At 36.3% G+C, this 25,660-nt stretch overlaps 2 protein-coding genes across 9 annotated transcripts in view; one reads left to right on the top strand and one right to left on the bottom strand.

Moving 5' to 3' along the window:
* Positions 1 to 20,067, bottom strand: part of Azi2 (5-azacytidine induced 2) — a 33,818-nt gene extending 13,751 nt beyond the window's left edge. Inside the window, exons 1-6 of one of the 4 annotated variants that reach the window (XM_021731770.3) lie at positions 19,464 to 19,778; positions 5,144 to 5,268; positions 3,842 to 4,062; positions 2,155 to 2,280; positions 1,621 to 1,720; positions 446 to 594 (exon numbers count right to left, since the gene is read on the bottom strand). In XM_021731770.3, the coding sequence (XP_021587445.1) occupies positions 446 to 594; positions 1,621 to 1,720; positions 2,155 to 2,280; positions 3,842 to 4,057 (591 nt within the window). In that variant the 5' untranslated portion in view covers positions 4,058 to 4,062; positions 5,144 to 5,268; positions 19,464 to 19,778. Of the gene's footprint in view, positions 1 to 445; positions 595 to 1,620; positions 1,721 to 2,154; positions 2,281 to 3,841; positions 4,063 to 4,228; positions 4,691 to 5,143; positions 5,269 to 19,463; positions 19,779 to 19,940 lie in introns of those variants that run through there. The other 3 variants (XM_013361769.4, XM_005317300.5, XM_078038254.1) reach the window with 3 other exon arrangements.
* The window catches only part of Zcwpw2 (zinc finger CW-type and PWWP domain containing 2), a 130,984-nt gene continuing 125,304 nt past the window's right edge, over positions 19,981 to 25,660 (top strand). For all 5 annotated transcript variants that reach the window (XM_078038255.1, XM_040289893.2, XM_040289894.2 and 2 more), the window contains exon 1: positions 19,981 to 20,120. The gene's annotated coding sequence lies outside the window, so the exon portion shown is untranslated. The remainder of the gene's footprint in view (positions 20,121 to 25,660) is intronic.

Raw genomic sequence — 25,660 nt, 5'->3', positions numbered from 1 at the left:
AAGCAGACTACAGTTTTCTTTGTTGGTGGTAGGTTTTTGAAAGAATTTTAAAAATCAAGTTGTCTTTGCAATGTTTAAATCAAATTAATAAGTTAAATAAAATGGGAAACTTAAAATGTTAGTTTTCTTTAAACTTTATAGGAAAAAAAAACAAGAAAACTGAAGGAAAGGGAGTTTGAAAAAATAGTTACAATCAATAACTTTACAAGCTTTTTAAAAATAAGTCTTCAAAAACTGAATTACAAAATTTTAAGGTCAGGCTAAAAAGTACACAATGTATCCAATATTAGCAGAAATGATTAAAGGAGAAGATAACATGAACTTTTCAAGGAATGAATATTAGTAATTACAATTAATAGTAAATCTATAGTTTAATACTTTGTGATAAATCCTACATAGAATGCACAAAGAATACTTAATTTCCCAATTAATAATTTTGTAGTACCATTTGTTTGGCTTTTTGCAGCTCAATTTTAAGATCATTACATTCTTTCCTCATCAGTTCCAACTCTTGTTCCAAACCATGGATCTTCAGGTCACAGCTCAACTTTTCCACCTCCCAGTTTGATGAAGGTGGATTTAAATTCCTCATCACTACAAAAAGGATGAATAATATAAAAACTGTTATCTTTGCCTTTTACATTGACTTCAATTCTAAAAATGTTGTGCTGATTAAATATAGATAACAAAAATACAAAACATGTACAACCATAGTTTTGTTTTAAAAGAAATAGCAATTACTTCCAAATATCTATGTTAAAGAGTAAGAAAGCTAATGCTCTTGTTTTAGAATGTAATAACCACTCCATCTCTGATTCTGTTATTTAAGTCAAAGTATAAATTTGTCAGTACAGAATTTTAAGATACCATACCCACAAACAAATGCTAAATCAGCATATCAGTAATCTGTTTTGCATAAGCCAATGTTAAGACAGTGACAAAAATAATAAACTAAGGTTCAGCTAATCACTTCATCTAGTCTTCTCAGAAAGAATAAAGTTTGACCAACAAATCCAGGACATAGTGTCAAAACAATTTTATTCATAAACATTATACTACAGAAACTTAAAGCTGTACACTGTTTTATCTTTGACTTAGTACTTTTAGCCTTTCTATCTACAAAAAAGCCCAACCAATTACCATAAGAGATCTCATATATATTTTGTATTCAAAGATCTCTCAGAAGCCTATTCTTATTCTTCAGTTTATCTCATGAGAATGTTCATAGGAACAGACTACAATCCGCAACCCCAGATCTAACTTCCCACACCAACATCTCATTTGTGGCTTTTAAAAACCTTCAGGAAAAACAAACAAACAAACAAAAAACTGAAACTCTTCCATGACTACATGTCTAGGCAATATGTTCTGTAAGACGGATAAGACTGGACCTGGAAGTTTTGATGAGGATGGAGTTTTAAACTCCTTTCCTATTCCATCACAAACTAATACTAGATAAAAATTAACAAATTTTCTCTAAAAAGGTATAATTTCTAACTGAAGTTAAGAGGAGTCAATATTGAGTGAAAGCAAAACAGAAAAACATAAGCCTAAAAATAATAGTACTAACACACATATAGAAAAATGATTCTGTTAGAATATTTATAATAATTGGCATACCCTGCTGAGTTTCCACCTCTGTTCTTAGCTGGAGGAGTTCTACTTCTTTAGATTGTAGCTGCTCATTCAATACTTTCAAAGATTCAGAGTTGTCTTTATTCTAGTTAAGTAGGGAAAATGCCAAATTACATTCAATAAAATCTATAAGTTGGTAGTATATGCTAATTTTCAGGTAGATGTTGAAAAAACTCATTCTAGGCCTTTAAAGGCAAGATGGGAAAATGAACTCAGTTTCTTACTAATTTGCTGTATCTAACATATGACATTTTAAATATAATGACTCCCTTCCATGTCATGATTTTTCAAAATAAGTTAGTGGCATTATATGTATTTAAGTCCTACATATCATTATGTATTAAGTACTTATTTTTGTTTGTAAGTTACAAATATAATTATTAATCATTTCCACTTTGCCTTAAGCATGTATATTTTTAATTAATAAATGTAAATATATAAGCTCATTTAAAATTTTAAACCTTATGAAGGAGAAAACTCATTTGCAACATACAGATAAATTATTTCAAAACAACTTACCATCTTGTCCAATTTGCTCTTCAAATTATCTCTATCAATGCAAACTTCTCTATATGCATGGTAGGCCTTATTTACTTGTTCTCGTCCCACAGAACTTGTTTCTTCATCTAATCGAGCTCCTACAAGCTAATGGTATAAAATCAAAAAAGGAAGTTATAAGAGGATATTTTATAGGAAAAAAAAAAAAGTCAGTCAGTCTTCTGATGGCACCATACTACTTCAGTGCAGGGATAGAGCCTAGCCTATAAGTGAATATTGTTCTTCCATATAATTAATCTTTACTGATTAAGAAAGCAAAACAGGGCTGGGGTTGTGGCTCAGCAGTAGAGTGCTCACCTAGCAAGTGCGAGGCCCTGGGTTTGATCCTCAGCACCACATAAAAATAAATAAAATAAAGGTATTGTGTACAATTAAAAAATAAAATATGTTAAAAAAAGAAAGCAAAACAATATAGAATACTTTTAAAAAGCCTTCTATGCTTTTACATAACTAGCATTTTATCCTTTATAGTATCTGATTAAACCATCATACTACAATGGAGTATACTATTCTTTTGAAGTACTTAGTTATAGCATCTAATTTCCACTATCAGAAAAAAATAGTGAATTAAGTCATACTTGACATTTTAATAAATAAATGTGTTAGTTCATTAAATCCCTTATTATTCCAGAATTGGAATTAATAAGCTTACTGGTCACAAAGTACAGAATAATTTCCAAAGGTAACTATACATAAAATCCCACTTTTGTACTTAATTTTAAAATGAATACAGCTATGAGCTCCAAAAAGTTTCCTTTTCTCAGTTTATCCCAGTGTATTACTAATTTACTTAATTACTGTAAAATTCATGTGAATATAATGAAATTATCATCATTTTTATAACTGACTCCCCTCACTTTACTTTCCTCTACATGTAGTGAACTCTACCACACTTCATCCTCAAGTTTTTAAAATATAGGATAATTCATTTCTTTGGCTTTTGAGAACTCATTTTCTTTACCCTTTATGGAAGCTGCTATTTACAAGACAAAATACAAATCTGAGATGAAGAAACACAACTAAGAAGTCAAAACTTTAAAACTCAAAAATAAATGGATGATTGAGGAAGATTTTCCAACACTGAAAATAATAGTAAGTCTGGTGACATAGTAAATCAGCTACCTTACTTCATAACATATGGAAGCGTCAGCTTTCTAAATGAAAAAGTAAATGACATTAATTTATCAGTTAAAATAATTATTTCTATTATGTATGTGAAAGAATAAATGAGAATGTGGAGGTAAGATTTCAGTTCTGGTGAAGACCTTACTAAACATTAAAACAAAGTTCCATTGCTTTCTCCTTTGAAACTTAATTTTCTTCTTTGGTATGTTATTTATTTTTGCACAGATTTCAAATTTCTGAGTAAGATACATAGAGTTATGAAGGTAAGGCAATCTGAAAAAAAAGAAAAAAAAATACTAGGAATATAACTCCTCCAATTTGTTAAAACCTAATCTACAAACATTTGGCAAGCACATATTATATGAAAAACAGTATACACTTAATGCCAGGGTTTGAGATTTGCAGAGATATCCTTAGAAATTTAGCACAATCATGGAATATAAGACAGAAAATATCTGAAATTTAAAATATATTTTGAATTATTTTTCACATAATAAATCATAATGAAGATAGAAGAAATTACCTTTTCTTCCAAAAACCTTATTCTTTTCTTTAAGAAAGAGTTCTCTTTCTCTGAATCTTTAAGTCGTTTTTTGATGTCTTCATATGCAGTGACAAGGGCAAAATGTGAAGCAACAGACTCATCTCCTGAATATATTGATACAGGAGTCAATGTATCTCTTCTATGGGCTTTTTCATGATTCAGGATGCAGATATCATCTTCTACTAGTGCATCCATGACAGCTATTTAAAAGAAAAAAAGAAACATGAAATACAAATATCTTACTGAATAAATGAGCAGAAAAAAGATATATTCAAAATAATGTGAATACTGGGTCAATGTTTAAAAAATCCTATTTTCTTTTAGAGGCAATGAAGCATAAGAGTTTATGTGAAGGGGTGCACACACCTGCAATTCCAGTAACTCAGGAGTTGAGGCAGGAGGATCACAAGTTCAAGGTTAGCCAGGGTAAAATCTCAAAATAAAAATTTGGGGCTAGGGTTGTGGCTTGGCAGTAGAGTGCTTGCCTTGCATGTGTGAGGCTCTGGGTTCAATTCTCAGCACCAAATAAAAACAAATAAACAAAGGTATTGTATCCATTTACAACTAAAAAAGTTATATTAAAAAAATAATCAGTGGGGCTGGGAATGTATCTCAGTGGTACAGCATTCTGGATGCAGTCCTAAGAAAACATGGATTGTCAAGGGGTTGGGGTAGAAGCATAACCATAAAGCAATTAAAACCATAATCTATTATCAGGAAGCTCTATAAAAATCTGCGAAATACCAATTTCACCAAAGAATCAGAATTTTTAAACACTTTATGCCCATATATTTTTTCCTCATTAACATTTACACTTTCAGATCTACAGTAGCAAGATTTTATAGTTTATAAAACTGTCAATTTTCAAAAATTCTTCAAAGTCATGACATAATATTATAGAAATTTTAATACCTTCTCTACTATATTCTTTCCACACTAGTAATGTTTGTCATATGTTCACAATAGAAGACAAATTAACATTTGAGTGTCTACTGTCCTAGTACCACACACTACATTCTTTCAATATTATCTCATTTAATCATATAAACATTCTGTCAAGTAGGGATTATCTAAATAGGTAGGGATTATTGCCTAAAGCTAGTGAAACTTTAGCTCTATGAGGGCAGACGTTATGTCTATGTTGTTCATCACTATGTCTCCAACTCATCAGCGTGCATGAAGTATTCAACACTGATCATTACATGAGTAGATAAAATAGGATTCAAATCAAACTCTGATTCCAAAACCTAAAAGCAGCAGCCAGCTACTTTCTTTACTTACTGAATATATATACTTGCTTTGTGTATCTGCTTTTGCCATTAAGTTCGATATTACCTTCTCATCCAAGAGTTATGTACCTGGAAAAATGCTACGGAAGAACTTGTAGATGAAACCTTTTAAGACCTCTGGGAAAAAAAGAGTAAAAAGGATTGTAGGTCATGTTAGAAAATCTAAAAGAATTCTTCCAAATATTTTTTACTTTAAAATAAAACACTAAATACAGCATTCTAAATAAGAATACCAATGGAATTTCACATAGATTAGTAACTAATGATTGCTAAAAAAAAAAAAAAAGTTTTTTTTTTTTTTTACTATTCCTTGCTTGGAATAAAATTTGATTACTAATATTAGACTTTAAGATCATTATAGATCAAAAAATTAAAGTAGAAGGGTATTAAGTAATTTTTCCAAAGTAAAATAGTAGAGAGTTTAGATATAAACAAAGTCAACCACAAAATTCATCTTTCACTATGCCTGCTTTTCCTCGGGAACTCCCTTCCCCATGTCAACTAATGCCTATAGTTTGTTTTGCTTTATCTCAGACAATGTGAATAATTAACAAAAGGCTTTGTGTTTTTCTGAGTCTGGTTCTACTATCATTATATTTCTGCTTTTCTAATTTTATAACTGAAACTTTCTGGTTGCTCTCAACTGAAATCAAATTTTGGAGTATCTAAACAATCTGTGTCTTTGTAGAATCACAGAAAATGTAGGCAAAAATAAATGTGTACACTATGTGTTTTGAATAGGTAAAACCTACAATCCAGTCAATCCACATCAATTCCAATTTAAAATTTTCTAAACATATGAGCAATTTCTATTAAGTTAGAATTTTTTCCCAGGTTATCAATAAAGTTCAAAAACAAGTATGGACTACGCTATTAGCAGTATCCAACAAGTGTCAAGATTCTTATAAATAACTACTGCAAGCTACATTCTTTGCTAGTAATAGTTTTAAGATTTCCTCCTCTAAACTAGTTTACTTCCCCTAAATTCAACTATTTCAAGTTACTTAACTTGTTCACTTGTGTAATCTGTATTCATTTTTATCATGAAATGATCATGATGAAAGAAAAAAAGCAAGAAAACTCAGTGTGGGAGACAGCTGCCCAGAAAAATAATTATTATACCTAAAGGTAGGTAATATATTTGAAACAATTCAGAATGATGCAAACTGCAGATAGGGAGGAGTGACTTTCAAAGAAGATACCATAACAGATCAAATGACTGTGTAGTTATCTTTATTGTACTTATTGTTCTTAAACCTTTACATTCTGCTTTCTTCTAGCAGGAGGAACAAGTTCAAAAATCTGGAAAAGTATGGGGGAGGTTGAAAAGCATAATGATAGATGAGATTAGAAACATTGGATGAAGATAAATGGAGATGATCCTTTATGATAGACAGACATATATTTTGGTCTTTATTCTGCAGAATTTTTAAAAAGATAGAAGTGGACATGGTTAAAATATAAAAATATTTACACATATTCATTAAAAACATTCATGACTGCTTTGGTTTAGATGAGTATCACTCAAAGGTCCACTCCCCAAGGCTGCTGGTACTGGTAGTTAAGTACTATAGACTTTTAAGAGAGAAGACTTTATGGGAGATTTGTAAGTTATTGGGGGCATGCCTTCAGAGGTGACTTCAAGACACTGATCCAGTCTTCTCTGCTCCCACTTCTTGGCTTGTGATATGGGTAGTTTGTGCTTATATGTGTCCTTGCCAAGATGTGCCATCCTTGCCAGATGCCCAAAGCTTGGAAGTGCAATTGAACCTCCCAAACTGAGCAAAATAAACCTTTTCTTAATAAGTAGCACATTCTCAGGCACTTCACTTAGTAATACAAAGCTGATTCATACAACTCATTAAATGAACTACTTAGTATTGGCTTTTTACAAATATTTGCCCCATTTAATTTTCAGGACCATCCTAATTAGGACTACAGATGAGAAAACTGGGAACAAGAAAGGTTATGAAGGTTAGCCAGAATAAGACAATTAGTATGCAGCAGAGGTACTTAGATTTCAGAATGTGAGCTACCAATATTTTCCCCTCTCCAATGAATCTATTGCAAACCTTCATCAAGAACTATAAAACAAGGAACTCGCTAGAAAGTTCATAAGCACTTTAGATGGAAGGTAGGGGGTGTGTATTGAGACAACAATAACACATTTTATACAATGATAGCTTGTCACTTTTAGGTAAAATGAGTAGTCAGACTTGTTCATTCTGTTATCTTTTTAATTAATAAATTATCAAAAAATTGCACACTGTGTGGTCTAAATAAAAGAAAACTATTTGCATATAAAAGATTTTTCAAGTTTTATATCATTCTATGTATTGATTCTATAAATATGATTTGGAAAATAGTATAAAAATTGTTTATCTATACTAAAAATTATATGAGAACTAGTCATATGAACAAGAGAAAATCCACTAGCACTACATACATCAAGTTTTATTGTTTTAAGCAGTTGGTATTTAAATTCACTGTAAAATGAGAATCAGAATTTTAATTTCTATTACAAAATAAATATAAAATCAAATGCATCTGCTGAGGGCCATTACCAAGTAGGAATGACGCATCGAAATTTCCTTGCCAAGCGTACCCCATGCTGCTTAGAGGACATTTGATGGAACATTGCATGCATGCTTTAATAAGGTGACCTTGCTCAAGGACCAAGGCGGATCCGGGTTTAGAGCTGATCAGGTTTGAGGAAGTAACCGGCTCCTTGAGTTTAAGGCGTTGCCAGTTTAAGATAATGGGTTTTAGGGAAGTTGGCGGTTGAAGATTATTGCCGGGATTAGGGTGTTCCTGCTGCTTGTTCCCATTGAGTTCTCGTGAGATTAAAATGGGATTTGGAGAGAGCCTCGTGGAGTAGGTGAATTGGGCGGGAGACAGGAGAACGCGTTTGCCCCTGGACCTGTGTGGAGGTGGTGTGAGAGCTGGAATAAAGAATTGCTGTTTGAACCTACAAAGCTGTGAGTGCCTCGTGATTCTGGTGCCAAGCCGAGACATTGGCCCTTGGCATTTTGGTGGCCCGTACGCGGAACGTCTGAAATTTGGAGGTGAGTAAAATCGCTCCCCCCTGAGGGAAGGCGAGAGAATGGGTGACCATTTCAAAAAACAATGTGTTCTTGTTTTGATTTATTTCGTTTTTGTTTCAAGCTGCCTATCCCTAGAAATTTCTCAGGCAAACTGGGAAAAATGGTTGGCTCAAGGTTTGAAGTTTGTTAGCCCCGAGAAAGAGAAAATTGATACAGTGAATTTTTATTCAGTTTTTGTTTCATTCAGTTGTGGTTTTGTTTTGTGTTATCTTATTGGGTTGCGTTATCTTTATAGAAGATTAGAAATTATTAAAAAAGAAGCCGAAAAAGTGTTAAGTAAATTGTTAGAGATTCAGACCATGGAGGAAGACATTTTAGGTCAAGCAAAAGAGAAGGTCTCTCGAGCTAGTCAGAGAAAGGGAGAAAATTTAAAGGAAAAGGGGTTATTAGAAAAAAGGCCACAACAAGAGGCTGTCACTAACTCCGTTTTACCAGAGGGTGTAATTCAACCAACAGCCCCACCGATGGAGACAGCTGAGTGGCCCTCAAACCCCGTAGTTGATAGATGGGATCCTGAGACAGGACCTCAAAGATTAGCATGCCCTGTATTTGAACAGGCAGGAGGGCGGCGAATTCACCGTATTTTAGAATTTAACACAGTGAAGCAGTTAAAGGAGGCTGTAACAACCTATGGTCCTCAAGCCCCCTTCACGGTAAGCATGGTGGAGTCCATTACTAACTTGGACATGACGCCAGCAGATTGGGCTAGCATGTGTAAATCTGTGCTAAATGGAGGACAATATTTGTTATGGAAGGTTGCCAATGAGGAATTTTGCATGGAGACAGCTAGGCGAAATGCAGCAGCCGGTTACCCTCAAAGAAGTCTTGAAATGTTATTAGGAAAGGGACCTTATGAGGGTCAGCGGCAACAAATGGAATATGATCCTGCTGTATATGTACAGATTGCTGCAGACGCAGTTAGGGCATGGAAGACTTTACAAGGACATGGAGATTTACAAGGTCAGCTATCTAAGGTAATACAGAGACCTAATGAACCTTACGCTGACTTTGTAGATAGGCTTATTCAAACGGCTGCCAAAATTTTTGGTGACACAGAACAAGCAATGCCATTAATAAAACAACTGGCTTATGACCAAGCAAATCGTTGCTGCAGAGAGGTTATTAGACCATGGAGACATGAAGATTTAAACACATATATTAAATTATGTAGAGATGTTAATGAACAAGGGCAAGTCTTGGCAGCTGCAGTACAACAGGCTTTAGATGCCAGGCTAGAAACATGCTATAATTGTGAACAAACAGGACATTTTAAAAGGAGTTGCCCCATAAGAGGAGGGTTTAACAAAACTAGAAATCAAAGGAATAGAATACCGGGTATTTGCCCACGATGCCGTAGAGGGAGACATTGGGCTAATGAATGCCGTTCTCAAACCACCATAGAAGGTACTCCCTTATCAAAAAACGGACAAGGATCAGGTATTTACCCACGATATCGTGGAGAAAGGCACCAGGCTTCATTGCCAAAAAACGGACCGGGGGGCCCAATGCTCCGGGGCCCACAACCACAAATATACGGGGCAGTGGAGGAACCCAGAAACCCCATCAGGGTTGTGCCCAGGACACATTGTCCATTAAATCCCTCATCAGACAAACCCGAGGGAGCGCAGGGTTGGACATCTGCGCCTCTGCCAGAGCAGTATTAACTCCAGAGATGGGAGTTCAAATCATTCCCACAGGAGTAAAAGGACCTCTTCCCCAAGGAACAGTAGGCTTATTGTTGGGACGTAGTTCATCTACATTAAAAGGACTTATGATAAGTCCTGGGGTAATTGATCCCGATTATGTAGGTGAAATAAAAATTATAGCTAGTTCTCCAGGAGGTATATCAGTAATTTCACCTGGAGATAGAATAGCACAGTTGTTAATACTACCCAGCCTACATAATAAGTTCTCTAGTCTTAATGTAGAAAGAGGTTCCAAGGGATTAGGCTCCACAGGTGTAGATTGGGCTATGTTGTCTTTAAATTTAGATTCTCGCCCAATGTTAAAACTAAATATTCAGGGTCGTGACTTTAATGGACTGCTGGACACAGGTGCTGACCTTAGCATCATATCTCTTCAAGAATGGCCAAAACATTGGCCATTACAACAAGCCACTCAAACGCTTCGAGGCCTAGGAGTGGCGACTAATCCCCATAGAAGTGCTATGGTATTAGATTGGAAGGATCCTGAAGGATGTGAAGGAACTATACAGCCATATGTTTTGGATCACCTTCCTATTAATTTATGGGGACGAGATGTCCTAGATCAACTAGGTTTGATGTTAACAAATAACATCAATCCTAATGTGCCCACTACTAGGGCTAGACAAGGTATCAGGAAAGAAAAAAGATTAGGAAAACAAGAACAAGGTATAGCAGCGCCAATTCAAATAGATCAAGGAACAGACAGACATGGGTTGGATTTTCAGAAAGGGCCACTGAGACAATCAAAATTACTTGGAAATCAGAAAGACCAGTGTGGGTTCCTCAGTGGCCCCTGACTAAAGAAAAGATACAAGTAGCCCATGATCTGGTCAAACAACAATTAGCGGAAGGACATTTACAACCTTCCGTATCTCCCCATAATACTCCCATTTTTGTTATCAAAAAGAAATCGGGTAAATGGAGATTATTACAAGATTTAAGAGCAATTAATAATGAAATGGTCATTATGGGACCTGCTCAATCAGGGATTCCTCAATTGTCTGCTTTACCAAAAACGTGGCATGTTTTAGCTATAGACATTAAAGATTGCTTTTTTTCGATTCCAATTCATTCCGAGGATAGTCCACGTTTTGCATTTACTATCCCTGCATTAAATCATGAAGGTCCTGATGAGAGATATGAATGGAAAGTACTCCCTCAAGGAATGGCTAACAGTCCAACTATGTGTCAAATATATGTTAATAAAGCAATCCAGCCACTTAGAAATCAAAATCCTGAACTAAAAATATTTCACTATATGGATGATGTATTATTGGCACATAAAGATAAAAACACATTGCTGGAATGTTATGCCACACTTACAAACTTGTTAAAAAATTATAATCTAGAGATAGGAATAGACAAAGTACAATTAAATTTTCCAATTAATTATTTAGGAGTTCTATTATCCTCAACCATGGTCCATCCACCTAAAATTCAAATACGAGTAGATCAACTCAAATCACTTAATGACTTTCAAAAGTTGTTGGGAGATATAAATTGGATAAGGCCTTATCTAGGCATACCAACAGGAGAGTTGGGACCTTTATTTGATATTCTAAAAGGTCCATCAGATCCAAATTCACCCCGAATGTTAACTCCTAAAGCTAGAAAGGCATTAAAAATTATTGAGACATATATGGAAAATATGCATTTAGATAGAATTGATATAAGTTTGCCTTTATTATTTATTGTACTACCAACAAGAAATATTCCTACAGGAGTATTTTGGCAGGAAGGTCCATTATTGTGGATACATTTATCTTATTCTCCTAACACTATTCTTACTAGGTATCCTGAGGCTGTAGGACAATTAATACTCAAAGGTATAAGAGCAGCAAAGACAGTGTTTGGAATTTCTCCCAATAAAATTATTACTCCATATACTATGGAGCAAATTGATGAGTTAGCTAATGAATTAAATACTTGGGCAATAATCATGTGTAAATCGAATGTTTCATTTGATAATCATTTACCATCTAATCCTTTGTTGTCTTTTTGGTCTAAGCATCCTGTAGTTTTTCCTAAAATGACAAGAAAAACACCTATCATGAATGCTCCAAATATATTCACTGATGGGTCTAATAATGGTACAGCTGCAGTAGTTACCCCTGATCAAACTTTTACATTTTTAGTTCCCAAACAGTCAGCTCAAAAGGTAGAGCTTAATGCAGTTCTACAAGCTTTTGTGATGTTCAAAGATTCTGTATTTAATTTATTCTCTGATAGCCAGTATGTAGTTAATGCTATAACATCCCTTGAAGATGCTGGTAGGATTTCCCCTTCCTCTACTGTTTTCTCTTTGTTTTCCACTATACAAAGTCTAATCTGGGATAGAAAAGATCCATTCTTCATAGGACATATCAGGGCACATACAGGATTGCCTGGAGCCCTTAGTTTGGGCAATGATTTAGCAGATAAAACTACACATGATATACATATTTTTTCTACTGTAGAAGAAGCTACAAATTTTCATAAAAGGTTTCATGTTAACGCTAATACTTTACAAAAGCGTTTTAAAATAACTAAGGAACAAGCCAGGCATATAATAAAACAATGTCAAAATTGTGTGACCTTTTTACCACAAGTTAATCTTGGAGTCAATCCTAGAGGATTGATACCTAACCATATTTGGCAGATGGATGTCACACACTTGCCAGAATTTGGAAAATTAAAATATTTACATGTTACAGTTGATACTTCTTCCGGATTTTTGATGGGCTCCCTTCATGCCGGAGAAAAAACTAAAGATGTTATAGCTCATTGCTTACAAAATTTTGCCACTGTGGGTGTTCCTAAACAGTTAAAAACTGATAACGGTCCTGGTTATACGTCTAAATCTTTTAAACAATTTTGCTCATCATTTGGTATTACTCATATAACAGGAATCCCATACAATCCACAGGGACAAGGCATAGTTGAAAGAGCTCATCAAACTATTAAAACGTACCTATTAAAGCAAAAAGAGGGAATTGGAAAGGGGTATATATCCCCCAAAGATAAACTTAAAATAACCCTTTTTACTCTAAACTTTCTAAATTTGGATTCATCAGGACTTAGTGCTGCAGAAAGACATATGTATCCGAAAAATGTACATAAGCCTAAGGTACTTTGGAAAGATATTCTAACAGGACAATGGAAAGGTCCCGACCCAGTTATTGTCTGGAGTCGGGGTTCCGTTTGTGTGTTCCCACAGGGAGAACAGCAGCCAATTTGGATTCCAGAGAGGTTAACCAAAACAATTTCTACAGAAAAAGAAGATGATTTGACTGAAATCCATAACAGCTGAAATCCAGAGCTCCAGCTTAGCTATTCTTACATCTGCGACAGTGATTAACCACGGTGCCTTTTTTTTCAATATCTATTTTATTATTGCATTTTTCCCACATCGTAGTTCTATTTTATTTTTTGAGCTCATACAAACCTAGGTTAATGTTTTTCTGATCAGTTTTGTTTTTTGACTGTTTTTTATTTTTTGACTGTGGAGTTTTTAAACATTGCAATGGAGATTTTACCTAGGTAAAGCTACAAGGCCGTTATTATTGTCTTATATGTTGTATGTTATGTGTGCCCTGTTTTGTGTTGCATGTCAGTATGTGTGTATGTCCATATTTTTATATGAGGAGCGCTCATGAAAAAATGGATCCGAATTTTTTTTTATTCACGTGATTTAAGTGGTTTAATTTAAATTAGGTAAACAGCTGTTAATGATTGCTTTCAAAGGTGATTAACAGATCTGTTTGCTTACTCTTGTTTTTAAAGGTGATTAACAGATCTGTTTGTTTACTTTCACTTTTCCTTTTCATCATATTTAATAATTCTGTTCAGGATAATGTCTCTTTAACATCATTGCCAGAATTCCCATCTCCATCCCAGTGCCGGTGAAGACAAAGAAAACCAAACTACAGCTTCTATGATAGCTACCACAGTAAACTGTATAAACTGATGCATCAATGAATATAACTCAACAAGTAATGCTCAATCAAGGACTTGATTTACTTTGGGAGGAAATGGACATATTGATAGACTCCTCCGATTTGAACCGCCTGCAGAACTTGCCTGGACTATATATCAGTTGCATGCATTGTGAACTATCGTCTGGTGCAGCGAATTGTGGTACTGCTGGCATATTTTTGCTGATGGTGTCACCAGTGATGCAATTTCCTTGCCAGCGCACCCCATGTTAATTGTGGTAATGCTGACATCTTTGCTGATGGTGTCACCAGTGATGCAATTTTTCCAAAAGAGCCATCAATTGGCTTGGTGTCGTGGCATTTCTGTATCTTCCTCCCTTCTACTAGTGATGGTCTAAAATTTGGGGGCCAACAGAGGTGAGGCAAGAACCTCACCCCCCCACTGGCACCAAGGTTAAATTTGGGGGCCAACAGAGGTGAGGCAAGTACCTCACCCCCCCACTGGTGCTTAGGCCTATCCACAAGCATGGCTGAATGCTGGACCGGTAGTCAGCGACGGGTTGATCTGATTGCAGTGGATTCAACCTAAGACAGGGGACTGACGCCTAGAGGTCAGTTCATCCGATGACGGGTAAGAACCATATGTTGAATTGGACAACCTACCAGGCACGGTCCTAAGCCGCATTGCTTGTTGTTTAATTAATCAGAAGGGGGGAGATGCTGAGGGCCATTACCAAGTAGGAATGACGCATTGAAATTTCCTTGCCAAGCGTACCCCATGCTGCTTAGAGGACATTTGATGGAACATTGCATGCATGCTTTAATAAGGTGACCTTGCTCAAGGACCAAGGCGGATCCGGGTTTAGAGCTGATCAGGTTTGAGGAAGTAACCGGCTCCTTGAGTTTAAGGCGTTGCCAGTTTAAGATAATGGGTTTTAGGGAAGTTGGCGGTTGAAGATTATTGCCGGGATTAGGGTGTTCCTGCTGCTTGTTCCCATTGAGTTCTCGTGAGATTAAAATGGGATTTGGAGAGAGCCTCGTGGAGTAGGTGAATTGGGCGGGAGACAGGAGAACGCGTTTGCCCCTGGACCTGTGTGGAGGTGGTGTGAGAGCTGGAATAAAGAATTGCTGTTTGAACCTACAAAGCTGTGAGTGCCTCGTGATTCTGGTGCCAAGCCGAGACATTGGCCTTTGGCATGCATCAGAATGTAAATATATACTCTATTATTCTGAACAAACTGGACCTCTGGAGATTAAAAGCCATAGTGTCCAGGAAAATAAGATCTTAAAAAGAAACCAATTAATATGAAGCAAATATCCCATTATATTTATTATTACAATGAAAAGAAATCTGAGGGCAAAGTAAAAGTAGAATATTTGTAGCCTTCAGTTTTATTATTTATACAAGCCTCCTTTATCCTTCCTTAACCTTATTTCTACAGAGGGAACCACAGTAGTCTGCCTCAATGCAAAGGCTCAGTTTTATATATTTTTGCTGTGTTACAATGTTTCTTAATAGATATACAAATAAGCAGGCCCATAAATTTGACTTTTTGGATAAGTGGTAAAAACCTAATTTCTTATCACTACACTTAAATAGATCAAGTTAGCTTTAACATTTTGAAAAATTTACCTAAATCAAGTTTTCTTAAAATAGCAAATGTTTGTTTCAATTACTCATATTTTAAAAATAAATGCCAGGAGTAGAATATTGCCAGTGAAAAATTAGAATTACTGGGCTAGGGGTAGAATGCCCAGTGTTTAGACAGCCAGCACCATCCCTGTCCTCCCACCAAAAAGAGCGAGAACACACTATCAAAAAAGACAATATTTTCAGTAGTCCATCAGGAATTAGTAAATTAACTTTTAAAACTTAACAAATGTCAAAACATTGCCCCAGTACAAGTAGATTTCTCTCAATCATGAAAATCAATAATAAATTATTCCAGAGACATCCCGCAAAGAAATTTGGCTTTTTCAAGGACATTCCAAGAAGCTGGACATGACGTAGGGAAGGATTAGAGAAAGTGAGGTATGGAAGGGACCACTGCCTTAGAATTACTTGGAGTTCTGTGCAACAATATTGATTACTTGGCTCCAACAAAGATCTATGTAAATTAGAATATATGAGTAGAAATATCAAACTGCACTTCAATAAGCACCCCAGGCAATTTTAAGTTCCATATTAATGTAAAAACTACTCATCTAGATTCAGTAAGAGTTAACAAATCACTATATGATTCATAGAATTCCAATTATAACTATTATTCTTGAACATCTGTAGGCAAGGGTAGATCTATGGTACCAACTGGTAAACACCACCTAAATCTTTCATGAAGATTTAAGGATTGAGGTGAAAGATGACATTTATTGATGAGAACAATAAAATTTCAGGAATGATAATGGAGAAAAGAGGGCGCTATTTATCAGATAAGGTGGGCAGAAAAGGATACTATCTGAGGCTAATGGAAAGACACCTGGGGAAAAGGATCAAACATTATTAATTAGTATTTTTTAAAAGATGTTCAATTTCAGTGTTCACTATAATTGACACAGAGAGGAGTCTCTCTTCTTCAAATTACATATACTGGGGTTTGGTAGACTACAAAACATTGAAATATCTTCTGACACTACACTGGTCTTTTTTCTGACAATAAATAAGATTATCCTGCCATTTTTCAATATTGTTATGTTTACTATTTTACTGATCACTTGCTATATGTCAAGTACTAATGCTTTTATATGCATTTTCCTACTTCTTAGGTAGGTACTATTATCCTATTTATATAAAGTTTTATCTGTAGTTACTCAACAGATCAGTGGCAAAGCTGGGATGTGAATTCACATAAACTGTCTCCTAAATTTATGCCCTTGATGCAACATTCTGAATAGAACAAAAAATTAATTCTGATTTTCTTAATAAGATTCTGGATAAATCAGAACTCTGGTAGAAAGAACAGTGATCTAGGACTCAGAAAGCCAGGTTCTATTCTAAGATCTGCCACCTGGACTATAGATTAGTTCACTTTACCTCTCTGGATCTAAATTTTCCCATCTATAAATGACAGTTGGACTATCTCACTAAGATGTGACTTTACTAAACTATGAAGGCAAAATTTTAATCCAAATACAGAATAGCAACCTGAACAGATAGAAGAAATTTCACATTTGTACCAGAAACTGAGTAACAGGTCAAATATACACATTACCTCAAGTGTACACTAAACTTGGTCAGAAAGGTATTATTATCTCAGTGAGGAAACTGAGGCTCAGATGTGAGGTAAATGTGCCCATAATCACATCAGCAATAAGTAACTGGGGTTTGAATCAAAATTACACAGTAGGCTTTTTCCTCTATTCCGTATTGTTCCCTGTAGTGAATCTTGTTTAGAATTTCCATCACCTTTCTATCTCTTGAGATGTTAGGATATTCTTGAGCCCATTTCATACAATTAGTTAAGATACTATGGCACAAGGATTAAGTTTTAAGGAGGCAGAGAGACCAACACTTACTGCTCTTTGTCCATAGTAATGAAACAATTAGGGGCAGGGATTCCCAGTTTATAAAAAAGGGATTATAAAGTGCCTTTTTTCAAGATACGATCTGATCTCTTAATCTAGGTACCTTAGTAATCAAATTTAATCTACTATTCAATAAGTGCCCTAAAAAATAAAATCAGCATCAAATACACAATATGAAAACTCCAGTTTCATTTTTATGGTCCTCACTGACTCACTAACTGCCTTAATTCAGAAATTTAGTTTGTGTGGCCAGGGAATCCTAAGACTGTTTCAGGGATAGCAAAATGTAAACAGCAGTCTACTTCTTTTCATTCCTTTAAGTAATTTATAATGCATTAATAAATGACACTGGTGTTACTAATAAATATTTCCTAACAATGATAAGAATATTAGCGCCATAAAACAGTTGCATTGATTCCACTACGTCATGGATTATAAAAAAGGTATCACATTACTTTACTTAATAATTATAATAATGTTCTGTGTTGTTAACTTTTTGTTTGTTTGTTTGTTTGTTTGTTTTGTACAGGGGATTGAACCCAGAGGGGCTTAACCACTGAGCAACATCCCCAGCCCTTTTTTATATTTTTTCTTTTTTTAAAGGGGGAAAAACATGAACAATTTAATAGAACAATGGGCACCTAGAAGAACAGGAAGTATTAAATAAAAAATTATTATATACTTATTAAATTTTCTTTAGAGACAGGGTCTTGCAGAATTGCTCAGGATGGTGCTAAATTGGTGAGGCTTGCTCTAAACCCGCAGATTCTCCTGTCTCAGCCTCTGAGCCGCAGGGATTACAGGTGTGCGCTGGTTAACTAATATTAATCAGATAGTTATGGTACACCAAGTAGTATGCTTCACCTTTTAGGGCAACTATCTCATTTATTCTTCATAAGAATTCATCAAACTTACATAAAACCTCTGAGGTTGGCTATAATATCCCCATTTCACAGAAGGAGTAAATGAGACATGAAGAGGGATAGCTGACTCCAAGACCAACATAACTCTTATAAACTATGTTTTGTTGTCCTAGAAAGTAAGCATTACCCTCATTTTAAAGATAGGGAAAAGGAGAAGAAAGACCTCTTTCCAAGTGTCAAATGAATCAATGGAAAATTCAGTGCTTAGATTCTGGAGTTCCAATCTAATCCACTACCATTTTCCATTACATTACATTGTCTCTTTAATATTAAAATTTTATATCGGCATAAAATTTACATTTACAAACAATAATGCATTAAAATTTCATAATCATCCTGTGAATAATCTACCACTTCCAATTTACAGAAAAAAAAATATTGATTATCAGACTGGGCAAATTAGAGCGTTTAAAAAGAAGTGGAATTTAAGTTATGCCCTAAGATATGGTTCAATCCATTTTAAAATTCTAATAATAAAAAAGAAAGTGTCTTCTATGTTTAAGAAGCAAGGTCAATTTCAACCCTGATACATCAGTGTCTTCAATCACCTTACAGTATTTCCAATACGTCGGAGGAGGCCATTTGTTTTGATCTACCTGTATTACAATTTTCGTGGTTATTTTATTTCACTTTCAATTATTCGAGCTCCTTGTGTGTGGGAGATTGGGTGTTAGCCTACCTTGCAACCGAAATAATCCAAAACGTTACTGGAATCGACAGGTTAGATACCGAAGAAATGGCGAATACCTACAGCTTGCCAGCCCTCGACAAGGTGCAGAGGGCAGATGTTTACTGCTCGGACGCCCAGGTAGTACCGCCCTAGTTACACGTCCCTCTTTCCTTTCCGATATAAATGCCATCTCAGTGAATGAAATAAAACTGGAAAAAGCCCCAGTCAATCAGAACATAGAAGCAAATGAGCAATAGGTGAAAAGTAAAGTGAAGGACAAGAAGGGGCCTGGGACAGCTAAGGCGCGGGGATGTCTCGGGCCAGGGAAGCCTGGGGTGGGCAGCTCCCCAAGGGAGGGGGCGTGGGAGAGGGTGAGGGAAAAATGACGTGTGGCTTAGACCCACTACAGCACGGAGGTTGGTCCCAGCACTGCCGGCACGCTAGCTCCCGCCCAGCCCAAACGATTCACTCACCCTGAACCCTGGCTACGTGGGGGCGCCCCTGGGGCCGCCGAGTTTCGATTCCCCAGTGTATGGAAACCGCCTGAAAACAACCCGGGTCGCCAGGGGTCACCAAGGGCTTCCGGTTTCCTCGAAGACACCGCTGCTTCCCCAGAGAAGGTGGCGGCTCCAGGTGCGCCGCAAAGGGATTCCCATTTCTTCTGCCTCAGCGGAGCTCGCGACGCAGCCCTGCCCTTGGGCAGGAGCCCTGGGGGTTCTGGAAGGAGGGGCGAGCCGAGGCAGGAGGGGCCCGGCGGCCACTGGAGCAGGCCCGTTACCCAGCAACGCGCGCGCGCGCGCGCGCGACCCAGGCCCGTCGGCGCCGGCTGGCGTCGTCGGGACTTGCGCGCGCTAGTAGCCGCGTCACGCGCCGCAGGGGCAAGCCTTGTCGAGGGCGGGTTGAAAAGGTGGAAGAGCGCCTCAGAGCCGGAAAAGCGGCTGTCGCCTTACCGGGGCTCCACGTTAGGGCCGCGCAAGGAAACCGGAAGTCAGACCCGCGGGAGCTGGGAGGGTGTTCGCTGAGCCCGGCTGGAGGAGGGGCCGGGGAGCGCAGCGTACTACGTGTCCCGTGAGCCTCCGCGACGGGACACGGCTGGGCCGGGGCGACGCGAGGAGGCGGAGTGGAACTGGGTAAGAGCGTTGCTCGCCGCCTCGGCGGTTGGGCCGAAAGCCGTCTTCGGGGGCGCCCTCTAGCGCGTCTTTTTTTCTTCGCGTCCACCCGGTATCCCAGCGTGGGGTGCGAGTCGGCTCAGCCTAATAACGCCTTAGGGGTTGTCGCTGTCGCCGCTGTGTGGCCGGGACCGGGACGCTCGCTGGGTTATCTGGAAGGGCGCCGTTTTAATCCCCGCGGCCTGTTTTCTGGGCGCGTTACGGACTCTCCGGCCATCGTTGGAAGCACTTAGTGGGCGAATACCTCAGGGTCGCACAGTTATTCACTAAAGAACTCGGGTTCCAGCACACTGCTCAGCAGGTGGGATAGACAGCGCCATGATCTCGGCCGCTCCCCTAGAACTGTCAGCGCCCTGGGTTCTTTCAGCCGAGAAGACAGTCTTGAGCTGAGGTGTCACAGTCTATGGGGTTCTCATAACGAACCCCCGAAGCTCTAGATCATTTCAGGCTAAGCAGGCAAACGAATGAGCAGTAATTATAGGAAATTTATCCTCGGTAACCGCCAATTAGTATTACAGACGCCCCTGGCCACCCTCTCAAGTAGAGTTTTGTCAACTGGAGTCTCTCATCTGTCGTCACTGTTGTGGTAGAAGGTCTTTCTGCATCACGTAATAAATTAGCCCAACTGTAAGCTCAAGAGAATGGGTTCAATACGAGAGAATTTATTTGAAGATACGTTTTCATAGTTGTTAAGCGTGTCTTAAAATTTAAATTGAAAAGTCACAGCTGTTGCCAATAAAGGCCACAACTTTGTTACATGGTAGTCGAGAAAATATTTTAGAATTTATATTAATGTAATGTGGAAGGAGATCCATTCGCCTCAGTATCTTGGAATGGAAGGTGGAAGAGAGCAGTGTTTTTAAGCAAGAATCTGTCCTCGGCGTATTTTGATTGTTTCTGTGATGCACTTTCTGATTTTTTTTTTTTTTAACTAAAAAGCAAACCATCAAACACTTTGTTTTGGCCAGTAGAGTTTTGATAAATGTTAACAAAAGCAGTTGAGACACCCGAAGTCATCAAATAAAGCGATAATCTAACTTTTAATTTGAAGATGTAGAAATGTTTTCTATTTTTAAACATGATTTAGAAAAATTAGTTGTTGAAAAAGCAAGGAAATTATTTTTTTCCCCCCTCTCACGGTAAGTAAAGAGAAGTGACACAGCTCAATATTTTAAATTCTGGTGAGAGGGTCTATTTTTTTTTTTAAATATACACCTCCTGAATGTAACTATTTAAAAGCTGGACTTTGTTAACAAAATTATTTTCATGATTGCAGTGCATGTTTGTGTTTACTATTTGTCAAGTTAAAACTTGTTAGTTTTTCCTGTGAGGGCATTGTGCTGCTGCTAGGTTATGACAAAATATAATCCAAATCTTTATTGCATTTAGCCAGAAATGGTCACCTTCCCCTAACTCCTAATCTTCTGCTTTAATTAACTTTGGTGAATAAAATAAATCATTAGAAAAAACTTGTCTCACAGTTCGCTTATAATCATGTATTTGTATTACAATCTTACTGCAAAGAAAAAAAATCCTCCAATAAGTTGATTAAAAGATAGTTTTCATAGGAGCATTTCATAGGAAAACAGAGTGGTTAAATCATCATTGTTAAATTAGATACCAGATAGAAAAGAATTTGCATGTCAGTAGTTTCTTAACTGATAGCCAACTGGTTAGGTGAGTGGCTGGTTTTCCTAAGGCTTAATTCCATTGATTTTTTTTTTTTTTTGAAATTGCTTAGGCATTGTTGCTAAGGAATGCTCATTTTTTCCCAAGAGGGAGTTGTTAACTGCATCCTCCAACAAATTCTCTCTCTGACTAGATTTGGACAGTTTTTTTGTATTTTATATCATCATTACATTTCCTCTAGATACAAGTGTAATCTAAACATTTCAAAACAATTGATTGCTTTAAAAAATATATTTGTTGTAGAAGGTCGCCTCTTCTACCTTTTCCCACCTTCCCCCAACTCCTCACCAAAGTTCAGATGTTCGGAATATGATATTGACTATCTTGGTACCTTTTTTCACTGGAGTAGGTTTGGATTTCACAGTAATATCAATAAAGAATATGGGCCCTGTCACAATTTCTGACTATGGCTCAGCCTGCTTTTCTTATTTTTAGGCAATGTAATAATTTTTTAGAGTTACTTCAGATTTTATTGTTAATTGGGCAATATGTAAAAATAATATAAAAAGCTTTTTTTAAAAAATTATGAAAGTTGTGTCTGTAAGCTATGAAGAATACTGTAATAGGAAACAGTAAGAATTCCATTTTTGAGGAAAAAAATCTAAAGTGAATTTCTGCTAGTGGTTTAAATTGCATATTAATTCAATTCAATTAAAATTATACCACTCTGGGGGTCATTATTTTTCTGAGTACTATGCTCTATGGTAGATATGGTTCTTCAATGTCGGTGGAACAGATTTAAATATCAGAACTGCTAACTTGTGATAGCAGTGTCTATCTTCATATTAATACCAGCTTCAACATAATTTTATTGATGTTATTTTAAAAGCATTCTTCTTTCTTCCCCATATGTCATTTATTCAGGTTAAGGTAGAATTTTAGTGGCCAAGGTAAAGAGAATATTAAAGAATACTACCAAAAATGAAAAATGTGGTGTCTGGGCATACTTGGTATCTTCTGTCTTTCCTTCCAGCTCCCCCGGCCCACCCCATCACACGGTGTGTGTGGTTACATGTACATAAAGAGAGGGAGAGAGAAAGAAAAGGTTGTAAACTTAAAGTTACTGTCATATTGTGTTTATTACAAATGAGTGTGTATCTTAAAGCAGCAACCTTCAAATTGGGCAACACACATATCTTACCCTTAACCTTCATGTAACCTTAGCATACACGAAGGCTTTCCAGGAGATTAATGGGGGAGGGTTTAACAGCATTGATTCTAAGTTGTTAACTTCCATTTTTTTTGTCTCTGAGATTCATCTGCCCCAGAGTGTGCTAGACACCTTTCTGCTTCCTCTCATTATACCAATAAAGCAATGCCTTTCATCTGATCTAAATCTTGATATTGTTGTATAGAGAGGGAATAACTTTGTAACATTTTTTATTTGTTTTAATTGTTATACATGACTATATAATGCTTTTGTGCACTTTGGTGTCCATAGATGGGCTATAATTTCTCATTTTTCTGAGTGTACATGTTACAGAATCATATTGGTTAGGTAGTCACATTTTTACATACAGTTATAAGGTCTGTTTCATTCTAGTATCTTTCCTAAAGCCATACCCCCCCATCACTTCCCTCTACCTAATCTAAGGTAATTCTATTATTCCCTAGTCTCCCTCCCCACCCCCCATTTTATTGTGAATTAGCACCTGCATATTAGAGAAAACATTTGGCCTTTGATTTTGTGGGATTGGCTTATCACTTAGTATGATATTCTCCAACTCCAACCATTTACTGGAAAATGCTGCCTGAATGGCTATCACGATTGCTGCTGCCTTTGGTTCTGCTGCTGCCAGCCAAAGGGAATAAGTCTTAATGACTGGGTAGTTGATTCCTTTGCAAAACTAGTTTCTTTCAGAAATATGTGAGAGGGACCAAATTGAGCTATCAGCTTATTATTAAAACTAATTTTTAATGGCACACCCCAATGTGATTTTGGCTATATAATATAGGAGTTTAAAAAATGACAAATGCTATAACCAGAAACCTTTACACTCCTAAATATTTGAAATGGAATAATATAAAATGGATTAGCCTGAACCATGTGTCTTTCTAGTAAAATGTAATATTCACTTTGGGGTATGTGACTTAATGGAGGGGATGAGGGGCAGAGGGTTCATAATCTAGTTTGCTATGACATGTATTTATAGTAAAAGTTTACTTTTGATATTTATAAAGATTATAATTTGTGATATGTTTGCTGTTTGATCTGTAGTGTTCAGTAATCGAATGACAATACTAAAGAGAATTTTTAGAACCTGTTCTTGGAAATTTGAAAATTGGCCTTTTTTGGTAGGGAAATGTGATAGGGTGATCAAAGTATTTTTAAATACTAAAATGTATTACATTGGTATAAGCTTATGTGGGAACTGAGATGAAATAAATTCCAGCAGAAAAGGGATGAGAAGTTCTTAAATGTTAAAAGAGATTTTATGTACTTTTCAAAAAGATGGATGTTGGCAGAATTATTATGGTATTTTTTTCCATTTACAAAAGTTATCTGTATACTTACCTCCAGCACCTAGTCTTGTACAGGACTTATAATCTGTGCTTCATTGATAACTTTTGACTTGAAATACTTTTTTAGTTAACAGGAATTAGTTTCTGAAATATTTTTCCCAAAATAAAATATGAATATCATAATTGTATGCACAATATCTAAATGCAGTTATTTCCAGGCAGAAATATGTTGGTGAAGAAAAAGTAATGGTCCTTCAAAAGTTTGATATGAAGAATAGGGAGATGAAATATGGGAATAAACAACAGGAAAACAACAAGAGAAAATTCAATATTCACATGCAAAAGAAGGAAATTGGAGCATTATAAACAGAAATCAAATCAAAATAGCTTAACAGCTTAACCTATGTTAAATGTAAGATGAAAAACTAAAACTCAGAAACAGAGAAAAGGCTTTGTAACATTGTTCTTGGCAAAGATTTCTTGGATATAACTCCCAATATACAGGCCAACCTCCCCACCCCCCAAAAAACACCAAAAAAGCAAAAGTGAACAAGTATGACTGTTTTCAAACTAAAATGTATCCATCTAGCAAAAGAAACAATCCCAGTGAAAAGGCAACCTATAGAATAGAAGGAAATATATGGAAAACATGCATCTGATAAGAAGTTAACATACAAAATATATAAGGAATTCATACAACTCAATATCAAAACACCAAGTAACCTGATTAAAAAATGGGCAAGGGACTTGAGTTTACATTTCTCTAAAGAAGGCATTGAAATGGTCAATAATTCTATGAAAATAAGCGTAGCATCAGTAATTATCCAGGAAATGGAATTCAGAAGCTCAGAGATCACCGCACACCTTATCAGGATGGCCATTTTCAAAAAACATCTTAAAAGTAATTTATGTTGGCAAGAAAGTGAACAAATTGGCATCATCAGATGAATGGATGAATAAAATGTGGTGTACATGTACAATAGAATATTATCAGTCTTAAAAATGATGAAACCATATCATGCAACACCATAGATGAAACTAGAGAATACCAGGCTACATAATATAAGCCAGATACTGAAAGATGAATACAGCATTATTTCACTTACGTACCATATGTAAGTAGTCAATCTCATAGTAGTAGAAAGCAGAATGGTGGCTGCCTGAATTGGGGTTGCCGAAAATAGAGTTGCTGTTCAGAAGATATAATTTCAGTAGCTATAAAGGATGATAAAAGTGAAGATGAAAAAGTTCTAGAGATTTACTGTTTAATGATGTACATATAACTATTATGTTAAAAAAATTTAAGAGGGTAGATTTCATGTTATTTTTTTTAAAAAAGGCATCAAATA

Source organism: Ictidomys tridecemlineatus, chromosome 2 (assembly GCF_052094955.1).
Source record: "Ictidomys tridecemlineatus isolate mIctTri1 chromosome 2, mIctTri1.hap1, whole genome shotgun sequence".
NCBI lineage: Eukaryota > Metazoa > Chordata > Mammalia > Rodentia > Sciuridae > Ictidomys > Ictidomys tridecemlineatus.
The sequence above is the reverse complement of the archived record's forward strand: the minus strand, read 5'-3'. Positions and strand labels throughout refer to the sequence as shown.